At 36.6% G+C, this 13,782-nt stretch overlaps 1 protein-coding gene across 2 annotated transcripts in view; it reads right to left on the bottom strand.

The window, feature by feature from the left end:
* Positions 1 to 13,782, bottom strand: part of LOC131146933 (uncharacterized) — a 32,735-nt gene that overhangs the window by 7,138 nt on the left and 11,815 nt on the right. For both annotated transcript variants that reach the window (XR_009134493.1, XM_058096789.1), the window contains exons 2-7: positions 9,894 to 10,027; positions 9,634 to 9,783; positions 9,433 to 9,544; positions 8,922 to 9,264; positions 532 to 721; positions 288 to 377 (exon numbers count right to left, since the gene is read on the bottom strand). Coding sequence is in view for 1 of the 2 variants with exons in the window: in XM_058096789.1 (XP_057952772.1) it covers positions 288 to 377; positions 532 to 721; positions 8,922 to 9,264; positions 9,433 to 9,544; positions 9,634 to 9,783; positions 9,894 to 10,027 (1,019 nt within the window). In the remaining variant the exon portion in view is untranslated. The remainder of the gene's footprint in view (positions 1 to 287; positions 378 to 531; positions 722 to 8,921; positions 9,265 to 9,432; positions 9,545 to 9,633; positions 9,784 to 9,893; positions 10,028 to 13,782) is intronic.

Below are 13,782 nucleotides of genomic sequence, written 5' to 3'. Positions count from 1 at the left end.
GTAGTTAAGTGCAATCAATAATGAGTGCAAGCTTTGTGTTAAAAAAAAAAACAGGAAAAAAAAAAAAACCCTACTAAATCAGATAGCAGTTTTTATGGATGTGAATCATGACGTGTCATGATGGAAATGTGAAGATAATGTGATTTTGTGGCCTATATGTGGGGCTAGTTGATTCTGTGTTCCCCAAGGAAAAACCACCATTGCTATTTCCATATTCAATTCAAGAGTACAATGGCACTTAACAAGAGCCAAGGGCCAAAAAAAATTAATCAGTCTTCAACCAATACCTGAATGAGATAACCATTCCATCTCCATATCCGAATGGAATACATTGCTTCATCAATTATTTGACTTTTTAAAGCCATAAGCCGATACCACTGTCACAAAGTCATCTAAATGCTATCAAAAAACACAAACAAAATGACAAAAATTGAACCATAAAGTAAAGGACCATTTCAACACGGGTTGGATAAAAAATAACATCAAGAAACCATGATCAAAGTATGTGCACCACCAGTGCTATGAAAGTACCTCCATGGAGAATGCAGCTTCAGCAGCAGCAGCCACAGACGAAACTCGAGCAGTTCTTTCTTTTTCATACCTTACAGCTTCATAATGCACTCTCCTTCTAGATATGACACCAAGCCAAAATGCAGGCCCAAAGAGAGCACCATATGAAGCTCCAACCTGACTTTCAGCATATAGAAAATTTTCAAGTACCCTACAAATAATTCAAGCCAAATAGACATTATTAAAATATACAATTGAACTTTAGTTGTACATGACAATGCAATTAGCTCAAACTGGTAGTTGTCTTTAAATCACAATCTTTTGAAGGACAACATCACAATAACTTAACTGTAAAACGTGTTCATCAAATTACTGTGAAATAACTAAAATGCTAAAATATGATCCTCCCCAGCTTCTGGGGGGAAGGGTGCATGGTCTGACACACTAAACTAGGAAGAGTAGCTCTGCAGCTACCAAAGCACAGTTATGGTTGTCTTAACTAATTCACAATTGAGAGTTAACAGACAAAAGAAAGAGATTACTATTTTACAAATATGAACAATCAAAAACCAGAGCTTAGAAAACTGAAAAGGTAAGGAAAGAAGACAATCAACATATATTCCTCGACCTCATAGATTAGACTGCATCCTTATCGTACAAAATTCAATTCCCAAGGGGTTCGTATCTTTCTTTTTTTTCTTTTTTTTTGTTTTTTGGGGGGGGGGGGGGGGTGTTTGTGGGGGGAAGGGGAGGAGGGATGATAATACACACACTATGGATTGAGATTTTTTTCCTTCCCTATGATAGAAACAAAATAAGTGTGCGTAATAAAACTTCCATTCCAAACTGTATTTGGAGAGATAAGGTGCCTGTAAGGTCAAGTCTTCTTTTTATCAATGGTCCTTAAGAGCATCTATGCTAGCTATTGTAGGTGCAAAGACCACACAATGCTTTCTCTTGACGTGTGTGATTTGTCAATTTTGTGTTATCATAGTTCTAAGACTCTAGATCACCTTTTTTTTGGCTTCATTTTGGTGCTTTGCTTTTGATGTCTTCAAAGGAGATTGTGGTTTTTTCTTTTTTTCAAAGGGCAGGGCGGGGGATTGCTTGTATCAAGTCATTCTTTTCCTTCACTAAGAAATAAAATAACCCTCGTTTGGTTTGTAAAAACAAACCTATGAAATTTCAGGAATAGATCTCATTCCTGCATTCAGTTTACAAAATTAAGGGCAAAATCATATTTCGGCCAGAATACAATTCCTCTGAATGGGAGAATCGTGGCTACAGTCCAAATGAGTTGAAATCCATCTTAATTCCATGGAATCAACTCATTTTATAATAAAAATAATATAAAAACAACAAGAAGTAATAATACTAATTATTATAACTATTTTTTAATAAAAATAATAACTAATAGTAATTGTAATAACAATAATATTTTTATTATTATAAAAATAATAATAACAAGAAGAACAATATTTATGATAGAAAAGGCCAAAATAATAATTATGATTATTATTATAAGGATAATAATTATAACAAAAATAATACAAAAAATAATAACTAATAACAATTACAATAACAATAATATTCATTATTATAAAATAATAATGAAAACAAAAAACAATAATAATAGAAAAAGCATAATAATAATTATTTTAAGGATAACAATTTAATAAAAATAACAAAAATAAAATAAAATAATTATAATTATAAGCAATAATAATAACTTACAAAAATAATAAAAAATTAAAAAAAAATAATAATAATAATAATAATAACAACAACAATCATACTAATTGTTATTATCATTATAAAAACAATAACAACTAATAGTAATCACAATAACAATAATATTTATTACTATCAAAATAACAATAACAACAAGAACAATAATAGTAAAAAAAGGCAATAATAATTATTATTATTTTATGATAATAATTATTATAAAAAAAAAATAACAACTAATAATAATTACAATAACAATAGTATTTATTATTATAAAAATAATAATAACAACAAGAACAATGATAATAAAGGAAATGATAGTTATTATTTTAAGGATAGTAATTATTATAAAAATAAAAAATAATAATAAAAACAATAAAAAATAATAATAACAACAATAAAAAATAACATTGAAACTAATAAAAATGCTACTATAAAATAAAATAATAAAACAAAAGTATAGGGCTTTTTATTATTAAAAAAAGAAGGCTTATTTTTCATTCAATTAAGAAGCCATTGAAGAATGCGAAATGTTGGAAAAAAAAGATCAAAACTGAATTCCTACGGTCATTCCATGTTAAGTGTACGTGCCACTAACTAGGTGAAATTGTACGTGCCACTAAGTGAAATTGTACATGCCACTAACCACCCACAAGCTAGATTTAGGGGAAATGACACCGTAAACTACTCAAGACTGACATATGAAGGTTCCAACATCCCTCGATAGTCCAATCTATATAAGGCTCCACCTAAGGATAAACCCAAGGGCCAACATGAATGCACAACCCAATGTCAAAAGTGACACGAAACCTCATTCTCCAATGGGTCATCTATGAAATACGCGAAGGCCAACATACCCCTCAAGGATGTCAAGACCCACCCACAACCCCCCCCCCCCTCCCGAAAAAAACCCAAATCTCTTTTTGAGATGCTTAACCAAAAGGACAATAGGGGTGGTAAACTGGTAGGACAATCACTTAATGTTTCCAGAAAATATACACATATTTCCCTTGCTTTAGCATGTGTAAAAATCGACCATGAGTCTTAACAACCATACTTCATTTGACCAAGAACACCACTTTAGTAATTGTTGGATATGCCATATGGCCATAGGGACACTCCCAAGAGATCTATGACAATTCCATAATCGAATCCATGTTTGCAATAGTTTTAACTAAGTCATAGTCGTGTGCCACCAAGTTTTTCCAAGACAACCGAAACGGCCATCTAGCAACATAAGACACAGATGCAAGAACGTCACACCATGACATGTGCCCCCACTCCATCTTGTCAACACCCTCATTGATTAAAGCACACATGTGCTTTCTGCTAGAACCTCAACAAACCCAAGGTGAACACCACTTGAACAATAGGGCTCTCCAAGCCCAATTCCAACTACATGCATTTGTAACACTAGTTCCGATGCAGACTCAACCCCGAGTTTCATCGAATACCTTCATGGAACACTTTCCCAACACGAAGTCCTCTTTAAGGCAAGTCCCAAACTAATAATTGTTTCCTCTAAAAATACAAGTAGACATCCAATTCCTCAATGAAGTTGCAGCACTACACAAACATTCATCCAACACATTTTGTTATGAAAAATCCTTAATATGAATCTATATTTCTTACTTGTACTTAAGTAAACCAAACTCCCTCACAATTGAGCAGAGAACCAATCCTTCAATTCACTGATGCAAACACCTTCCCAAGGTCACCCTCAAACCCTAAATATCACCAAGATAACACCATTTTTCACCAATAAAATTGAATCTCGTATGCCATTTGGATGATATTCCTTCTTACATTTTACCTCTCGTACCCCTACAGGATGCAATCACTTGGAGGTCGTTCCCAAATCTTTTCAACTGCTTAGAAGTTCATTCTAAATCCCGTATTCTTGTAGGTCTCTTATAGGGAAGGCTCCCATGCTTTCATCTCTAATAGACAGGGATTTCAAACAAGGTAAAAAATCACAGAAAGGACCCATGTACAACCCCGAAAATACTTCTCAAATGAAACCATTTTAAGACCCACACTCCCCAAAAGTCAATCATCCTTTCCACACCTTCACCTTCCTAATAGTGAATCATTCCACCTGCAAGATCTCTTTGCCCTTTCTGATACTTGGATTGCAAAGGCAAAATTCACACCCCCAAAATTCTCAAAAGTATAATCAACCCTCTTATGAATAACAATTCAAAAATTAAATCTTTCTATTTCACAAATCCATCATTCTGGTAGTGTAACATACTTTATAAAATCTCTACTTAAGCTCAATATTCATCTCCCAAGGCTCAACTCTCAATTCTCGCTTCAAACCCAAGCATTCACTACTAATCAAACTTCAATCGTCCTTTGGCGTTCCAATATCAACCCCAATCATTCAAAGCTAACTTCCAATTCTATTGCTCTTTGGCTTCAAGTTTCAAACTTTGATTTTTTCACTGCAAAACTCTGAATTGACTGCCGTTTGGTTGAGTCGCATGGTTACGAAGCTTCCTTGTAAGACTCACATAAAGGTGCCTTAGCCAACACAACTCAAATGTCATTTGGCAATGAAATCCCCAACTCCCTCCGACAAGGGTAAACATGGGGTCCTCGGGCTACCAACAGCCAAGCCAACCATAAGGGCCTCCTAGGGTTCTAACAAAGCAATTAGAGCAACATTCATGGTCGTCTTCTAGTGAATGCCAACCAACTTTTCATCACCACTATGACCAACTTAGAGCCACGCTCATATGGCTTAGGGATAAGGTGCACAAAGGATTTCACAACTTTTCCCATCCAATAAAAGAATCTCACCTCTCCCATTTAGGTGCTGAAAGATTCCACAACCTTCCATTTTCATAGAGTTGAGAATATCACAGTTATCACCTCCAACTATGGAGTGAGGACATCACAAGATTCTTAATGAATCACCAGTCTAACATCAAAGGCCAACAAAATAGGAGAACTCGTATACAAAATAGGAGAACTCGTATAATGTGGAGTCAATACCCACTTGAAAAGCATCAGGGAATCATCTTAATTCCCACAAAACAACCATTACTCCCTATCCAGGGTATAGGGTAATCTCAATGATGCATGACAGCATCATGGAATGACTGCCAAGGGAGAAATTAAAAGAAATAGAAAGGGAGGAGAAGAACAAGAAGGAAGAAGGGGATACAATTGGGGGAAAGAACAAACATTCAATTCTGAACTCAAATTCATAAAAAACTAACTTACATAGCTTTGACATCCCATTCATAAGGAAGCCTAAAATACAAGAAAATACACATGTACCCCTAAAGATACATGAAATTACAAAAGAACCCCTTAAATAAACATTTATTTAAAGTAAATCCCCAAATACACATATTCCTACTTTTAATTACACTAACACTAAAAACATATAATAAAAGAATTAAACAAACAGAACCCTTGATCCAATTCTTCTAAATTATTCTCCAACAAGGGTCTGCTTGTGGTTCAGCTTCTTGTCCTACGTCAAGTCTAGTTAGAAAAGATTCAGCTTCAAGTTTTAAAATGTTGAAAAACCAGTCATTAAGAAAACTCACAAAATGCAATAAAATCTGATTCGTATCACTGGCAGTAACAAATTGATACTCCAAAGTGCTGATGGAACACTAGTAGTCCTCTAGCTTTTCATATCAAAATATAGCACTTGCCACTTGCTTGCAAAATACCAACTCCGCAATCAAAATGTCAAACTTCAAATTGTGTGTCTGGAAGTTGCAGGATATACTGGTAGTTTTTCTAACACAAGTCGCTGGTGTGTGAATCACCCACAGCAATTTTCCAGCAATGAAACCTATGGAGAAGGTAAATCACAGGATGGTGATTGCAATGGTGGTGGTGGTGGTGTTATGAGAAAAGCGTAGAAAATAGGAATTTTGAAGGGCTGTCGGCTGGGATGTTTTTCTGCTGGCGCATGGGACTACATGTGTGGTTGGACACTTGGACGGCAATGAAATTTTGAGAAAGGGCTATTGGCAGTCTCTGTCTCCAGTTGCAGCGGTGGTGTCCTGAAAATCTACGTGGAAAGTGATTCCAAAATTTGAGTGTCACAACAGTAATTTTGGCCCAAAGTTGCAGGTTTTTTCTTTTTTGACCGAAATTTTATAGCAAAGATGATGATTAAAGGGGTTTTCATGGATGGAGTTAAGGTAAGAGATTGGTAGATAGGAGGACTGATGAATGGAGAAAATAAAAGATGTAAGAACGAGAGAAAGAATTGCAGAATTTGAGATTACAAAATATCAGAATTCAAAAACAGAGATGTAGGATAGGAACAGAAATTATGAAACAGATAGAGGTAGAGAGAATTAAGTGAGAGAGGGAGAGATAGAGAGAGAGAGAGAGAAGAGAATTAAAAGAAAAAATAGAAAGAAGAAGAGACAGACAGCAACATAGAAAAAAATTAGAACAGGAACAGAACAGATAATAGGTTCAGTGAGAAAATAGAAGCAGAACAGGGAAGAGAAAGGAGAGGGAAGAATAATAGAGAAACTTAGAAACAACAGAGAGAGACGTGATTAGAAGATCAGAAATAGAGAGAGAGAGAGAGAGAGAGAGAGAGAGAGAGAGAATGAAGAGATGAAGAGATGAAGAGAAGGAGAAAAAGAAAAGAGAAGAAGAGAGAGAGGGGAAATGGGGGATTGAAAATGGAAGAGTGGTGTGGTCATGGTTGGTCTCTGATAGAAAATGATGCAAGACAGCATCATGGAATTGTTGCCAAGGGTTGATTGACCCTCCCCACTTATGGTCACATCTTGAGTTTCAATTAGATTGTTCACCCCACAAAGGAATGACCTGCTATAATACCATTGTCACAGGGTGGCAGAATCCCAAGGCTGAAAGAAAAACCTTTTTCTTAATCTGCCCCAACATTTGACAAAATCACTGCCGTGCAGTGAAAAGGCTACACCAAGTCCCACCCATCGGTACTCCTCCAAATACATTGAAATTCTTAAGGATCCATTCTTTCAAGTATCGTGGCATGACAACCCTTGTAAGGTCACAAAGGGACCATGACTTGAACTGTAAAAATGATAGACTCACATTCTACAAGCACTGAGGGTAACTGTTATCCCCGCAGTGCAATCCTCACGCAAGTGTACAGGCCACTAGCCACCTGCAAGCCAGAGTTAGGGGAAGTAACACCATAAACTAGCCATGCAAAACATTTGAAGGTTCAATATCCCTCGGTAGCTCAATCGATATAAAACAGCACCACCAAGGGTAAACCCCAGGGTCAACATGGATGCGCATCCCAACCTCCAAGTCAAGAGTGAAGCACAACCTCATTCTCCAACTGGTTTTCATGATGTTCCCACTCCCATACAGAAGCCCAAGACAACCCTTGAGAATGTCAAGAGCCCGCCCTCAAGCTCTTGTTGGAGTCACAGTGACACTCCAGTACATCTATGACAACTCCATGATCAAATCCATGTTCACAATAGCTTCATCCGAATCACATCCATGTGCCCATTGAGCCCTTTCAAGGCTGCCCAAATAGCCATCTAGAATAAGACAGATGCAAGAACATCACATTGTGACCCAAAGCACCCACTACTAATACCTATAGAGAGGCATACAAGACCACCCTCTCCTAAAGCAAACATACTAGTAGAATTTTACTAGGGAAAATTCTCAAATTTCTCTCAAACCAAATGCACCACACCATGGCATTAAAACACACCTAAACAAAATTCTAGCATCCTTCCTCCTACCAAAGCCTCAAAATCTTATAAAAACATCTCTTTCAAAAATGCTCAAACTCACACAACACTCTTCCTATACAATGTTAAAAATATAATTTCATAATCTCCAAGTAAAAGAAAATTGCAGAAAGCTGTAGCCAGCTGTCTCACTACTCTGCTTGCACAACAACAAAAAACCAGGTCCTCTTCTACGAGCAGTCATTAGCATTTACCTTATTCAAAATCATGCACCAAACAAGGGGGTCTATCCCCTCTCCACACATCCTCCAAAAAACAAACTCTACAGCCATTCCCACCCTGTTTCGAGTCAAGGAAATGAAAGTAGAAAAAATTTAAGACATAAATTTCTTAGGACTAGCATGGGAAATGTTCTCCCCCACCTTAGCATCCCAATCATTCCTATGAAGCCCATATTTGCTCTTAATTACCTTATATCAAATAGGATTCAACCCCTAAAGCAGAACAACACAACCACTTTTCCCTTAAACACAAAATTCCCAATTCCCAGACCTTTAGATTTAGTTTTCTCAACATGTCCCAAGTCCCTAACTGGTCCTTCTTTTCATCCCCCACCCCTTACCAAAGAAAATCTACTGCCAACTGCTCCAAATTATCAGCTACCCTAACAGGAATTCTAAAAACTAAAAAGAGTGCAGAAATAGAATACTAGAAAGACAAGCAGAAAACAAAGTGACTCAATCACAAGACTAAAAATACTTAAACACTTCAACCCATCCAATCTCTTAGCAACATGATATGCCACAGGATTCCAAAAAGAAAGACCAAGAACTACCTCCCAGCGGAAGACCTAAAAATAAGTTCAGGGCTAAGAAATATTTGGAAAAGAAAAATTGAACAGAAATATTATCCTGGTAAAATAATCCAAATAAGTAAACAAAGAAAAAAAATTTACAGATAAAAGATAAAAGCTTGGTTTGAAGAGTCACCACATACTCCGACCAGTCATCTTGAGCTGTTCCCTCCAAATCTCTCAAATATGCAGCTAATGCATTTAATGCAACATTCCGCCCACCTGAATTTCCTTCACACAGTACAGCAGCAAATTTTTCTGATCTCTTCCTTTGTTTGTGCTTGCAATTTGAATTGCTTTGTCTGCTTTTCCCCAACTTCAATGATTCAAACCCTTCAACCAAATTATATGTTGGTTCAACCTGTTCTATGGGTTCCACCCTGAATCCTCCAGCCGAAGTTCCATTTATCAAATTCCAACAACCTTTTTCTTCGCGTGTGTTTCCATTCATAAATTTCTTCAAGTCATGGAATGCTGGCATAGGCCCTAATTCATTGCACAATTGTCATCATGACTGCATATCAGAAACTTTAATAATAAAAAAAAATATTTCGAAAGAACATTGGTATAGGGCATGCGTGGAGCAGAAGGGGAGGGAGAGGGGAGAGGGTTGAGGTGTGGGTTGGGGTTAAGAGCTTCAGAACCTTCACTCACCCCAGTCGATCTCCAATTCTACAGAAGGTAATACTGGGCACACAAGAGGTGACGTTAGAGGCACTTGAAGTTTCTTGAAGTCAGCATATGATGCAGGAAGATCCTTCAAGTTCTAAATTGTATTCACACAAACTGAATATGCATCTCCATAACATAAAGTTAGACAACTATAAGAAATGGAATGACACAAAAAAGCATTACCTTGATATCATAAAATGGAGTCTGCCACAGAACAATCCCTGACCTATCATCTAGAAAAGGCACTGTTGCCAAGGTTTCCTTCACAGCATCCAGCATCTTGCGTAGGTCATATTCTACATCCTCTTCAGAAAATATATTGGTAGCTTTCACCTGTGCCAGTCCTTGGAGATGAATTTAAAAAATAAATGGATAAGAGATTGAAGTTCTCATCAGGCCAGGACAAATGAATGTCAAAGTATGAAAACCTAATGAGCAACAACCTCTTTTACAACTTCTTGTATGACATACTCTGCACTCCCGAACCTGACCATCAGATTGGAACCTTTTTCCTTCAATGAATCCCTCAAATATTTCACAGCAAAAAGAACCAGTTCTAGCATTTCGTCAGGAAAACCTGCACTAATTAATTACAAAATTGATTCAGTTGGATTTGTGGAATAGCGAGGAATGAAGCAATACATCTTCCCTCCACAATATAAACCACACCCAGTGACTGTAATTTACTTTACTACCAGCTATATAGCAACAGTATGCAAACTTACTCAGCAACCCCTTTTTACTCCAAGATAATTAGATTTGAGGCAACCACAGCCACCTTATTAATAAAAATGTGCGTCCAATGGGTAGAAACATTTCTGCTAACTTTTCATTGTTTTCCTTTATTTTCTTATTTTAGCAGGATATAACAGCAATTTTTGTGGATTAAACCAATAGATTAAATACACAAAAGTTCCACAACACCAAGATAGGTATGCTTGGCCTAAATTTCATGAACAGTGTCCATGTAAACAGAAAATTCTAATATTTAAAGATCCCTTTTATAAGTAAAAGAGTGTATATTTTTATAATAAATGGACAAAATTTATTAAGAAAGAGGAGTATTAAAAAAGAAGGATGAGATATCATCTTACACCGAACGAAAGCAACAGAAAAAGTAGAGCACCAAAGTGACAATAAAAAAGTAATCCTACAAACCAAATCGTGTGACATTATCCACCCATCAAAGATTCTAGAATTATGCTCCAACCAAATACACAAAACCTAAACAAAAGTAGTATATATCCAAAGATTGTACCACTCCTTAGCACAACAAAATGGATTAAATTTATGAATAAAAAAGCCTTCCAAAAAAAAGGGCACACCAAATGCACCCCCAAAGCTATAAAAAAAATTATTTAAAAAAAAAACACTTGTTCAAATACACCAAGAAGAAGAAGTAAAAGAAGAATGTGATATATATATATATATGAACTGCATCACCACTTTGAAAACAAAGAATGCAAGCATCTAGAGAAAATCTTTATATGGCCTTGTCATCTGTAGCACATTATTGGTATCAATCATACTAAGAGCCATGGACTAGGTAAAACCCTAACTTTGGAAGGGATCCCAGGTTTCCAAAATTCAAATATGAGAAAACAGAAGGAATTGAGCACCACTAGAACCATGTGTTAGATGATCAAGGTAATATTTTGAAGTAAATTCTCCCTGAGCATCCAAACTATGGAAAAATAACAAAAAGAATCAAGCATGCCTTGCCACTGAACTAGGTCAACCATCTCTCCCATTCAAATCCAAAAAATTCCCAAAGACAATACTTCCTTCAAAATTTAAATCTAGAGAAAAAAGCATTGCAACAACTTGAGGACCTTGCTGCCACAAAAGCATATGAATTAAATTTGGGGAAAAAACTGCTTAGGGTATTAGGTAACCAATGCATCCCATAACAAAAACTATAGACATTCAATAAGGCTATAAAACACCATAATCTTTGTTGTCCTACATTCCCATCAACTAGTTGGGTTGGTGCATGGATGCCATAAATGGAATTTAATTAGTTCACTCAATCCACCTTGTATTGTATCAATACAGGACAGCATAAAGAGCCCTAAATCAGAAAATGCATAGCACTTGCTGGCACATATTCAAAGGATGCATAGTTGCCTTTTTGGCACATACTCAGTAATCACTAGCTCAAAATGCTGATCCAACTTAGATGGCTTGAAGCCTCAAGGCTAATAAGGCTTGGACCCTGTAACCTCTGTGCACAAAAGATGACCATTGGCTCTTGGCCTTTATGCATAGAAGCTTCTCATGGCTATGGATCTACAACAGGACCAACCCATTGAAAAAGGTCCTCTGCGTGAAGCCCAAGGCATAGTGATGCAAAAGAAGAAGAATATGACACCATCCTCCTCCCTATTACCAAACGCTTACTCCCCAAGATCATCTCCCCCCTTACCAAAGACTTCAACTCCCTAGCGCCTTGTTTGTGACACCTAACTCAGCTCTCAACTTAAGAACCAATAAAATACATTCAGAAAAGTGTCATCCTCAACAACTTTTACGAGCCAAACAAGACAATCCTCCACCCACACTTCTCCTCCAAATCATTAAAATCAAGATTCTTGGAAACCTATTTGCAGCCTCATTGCCTTCCGTTTTAACATGAGAAGTCCTAATATCCAAAAAGACACAAATAACGGTTAAGAAAATTCTGTTTGTATACTTTTTTGGGTCAAATCTCCAGGTTTTGTCATACAGGATTGCTGTATATCATATAACTAAATTTAAATAGCATTCTTGGATGCAACAAGCAAATGTGTACAAATTTCAAAATCAAAGTCTCAAAAACCAAAAATTTCAAAACCATAACCATCAATTGAATAATAGAAACACAGAAGAAAAAAAATATAAAATAAAATAAATAAAAATAAAAATAAAAATAAAAATAAAAAAGCTCACTGGAAAGAATGCAACAATTGAAGACACAGGGATGGAGGGTCCGATAAGAGCCCACAATGATTGCCGACAGGAAAATCATGTTTGAATCATGCTGTACCTCTCTCTCTGTTGCTGTTGGTTGCCTACATTGCTGATGCAGAAGAGAAACAATGCAGTTGAGTGTAGAGGATTTAGGAGAAGGGGAGAGGACAGGGGTGGGGGAAGGAGAGGATTTTTTTAAGAGAGAGAGAGAGAGAGAGAGGTTTAAATGAAGCGTACAAGAGGGAGTGTTGTGTTATATGGAGAACAGGCTGAAGAGAGGTTGTCGCCGATGGGGTGGAGAGGTTGTTTAGGAGAGAATGAAACCATGATTTAAGAGAAGAGCACTAAAAAACGGAGTACAAGATATCATCTTAACAAAAAACAGAGCAAAAGAGAAAAATAAAAGTATGTAACAAGCCCTTGCGTATCAACCAACAACTCCCCTAAATATGCCAAAAGTACATCACTCATATGATGCCAAAAATACAAGTTTTTCACGAAAATATTAAGCTAAAAAAAAAAACACACACACAAATATAAGTGGGTGGGGAAAATTTTATGATTTTGAACTCAACCGACTTTTGGAAAGTCGGTTGAGTACTAAAAAAACAAAACAAAACAAAAAGCAAGATAACCGACTTTCCAAAAGTCGGTTCTAATGAAATCCCATTAAAAAACCCAAAAAAAAAAAAAAAACATAACCAAATTATGGAAAGTCGGTTCTGAACAAAGCCTGCCTCCCTACCGCTCCTTACTGAGGTAATTGCACGAAAAAAAAAATTAGTACAAGTCAAAACCGACTTTTGGAAAGCCAATTTTGACATGCACATATTCCCTAATGCCCCCTCCCCCCTAGCTACCCTCGTGCCCCATCTCCTATTTATTCTCCTTCATCCTCCCACTTACTTTTCATCCTTTCTCCTTACTTCTTTCTTTTCCTTCTTCTTCCTTTACTCTTGCAACTGCTCTCTTTCAAGACTCTCTTTCTCAATTTGTGTTGAAATTTCAAAATGGCGTCAAGTGACGGCAATTTTAGATTTGAATGACGCCCCCAGTACATCGTTTTAGTCAAAATTCTAGTCAACAGAGTTTGGATGCGAGGAGGCTAATTTGCAGGGATTCAATGTGGGATGCAGTTTTTATCACGAACCACAACAATCAACTGAGTATAGGCATGACCAAAGTTTAGCTGGAGCTATGTCTATACCAAATTTCCAAATGATTCCATCCATTGTTATAAATGAGAGGGGGGGCATACATGGTCTAGCCAATGCAACCTAATATGGAGTGTGACTGTGAATTAGAGAAAGAAGATGATTTAGAAGAGGCAGATGCAGGGGTAAATGAGGTTGTTGAACCAAATGATTATGGGATTCAGCATGA

Source organism: Malania oleifera, chromosome 13, assembly GCF_029873635.1.
Source record: "Malania oleifera isolate guangnan ecotype guangnan chromosome 13, ASM2987363v1, whole genome shotgun sequence".
NCBI classification, from domain to species: domain Eukaryota; kingdom Viridiplantae; phylum Streptophyta; class Magnoliopsida; order Santalales; family Ximeniaceae; genus Malania; species Malania oleifera.
This window is presented reverse-complemented; position numbering and strand designations above follow the sequence as displayed.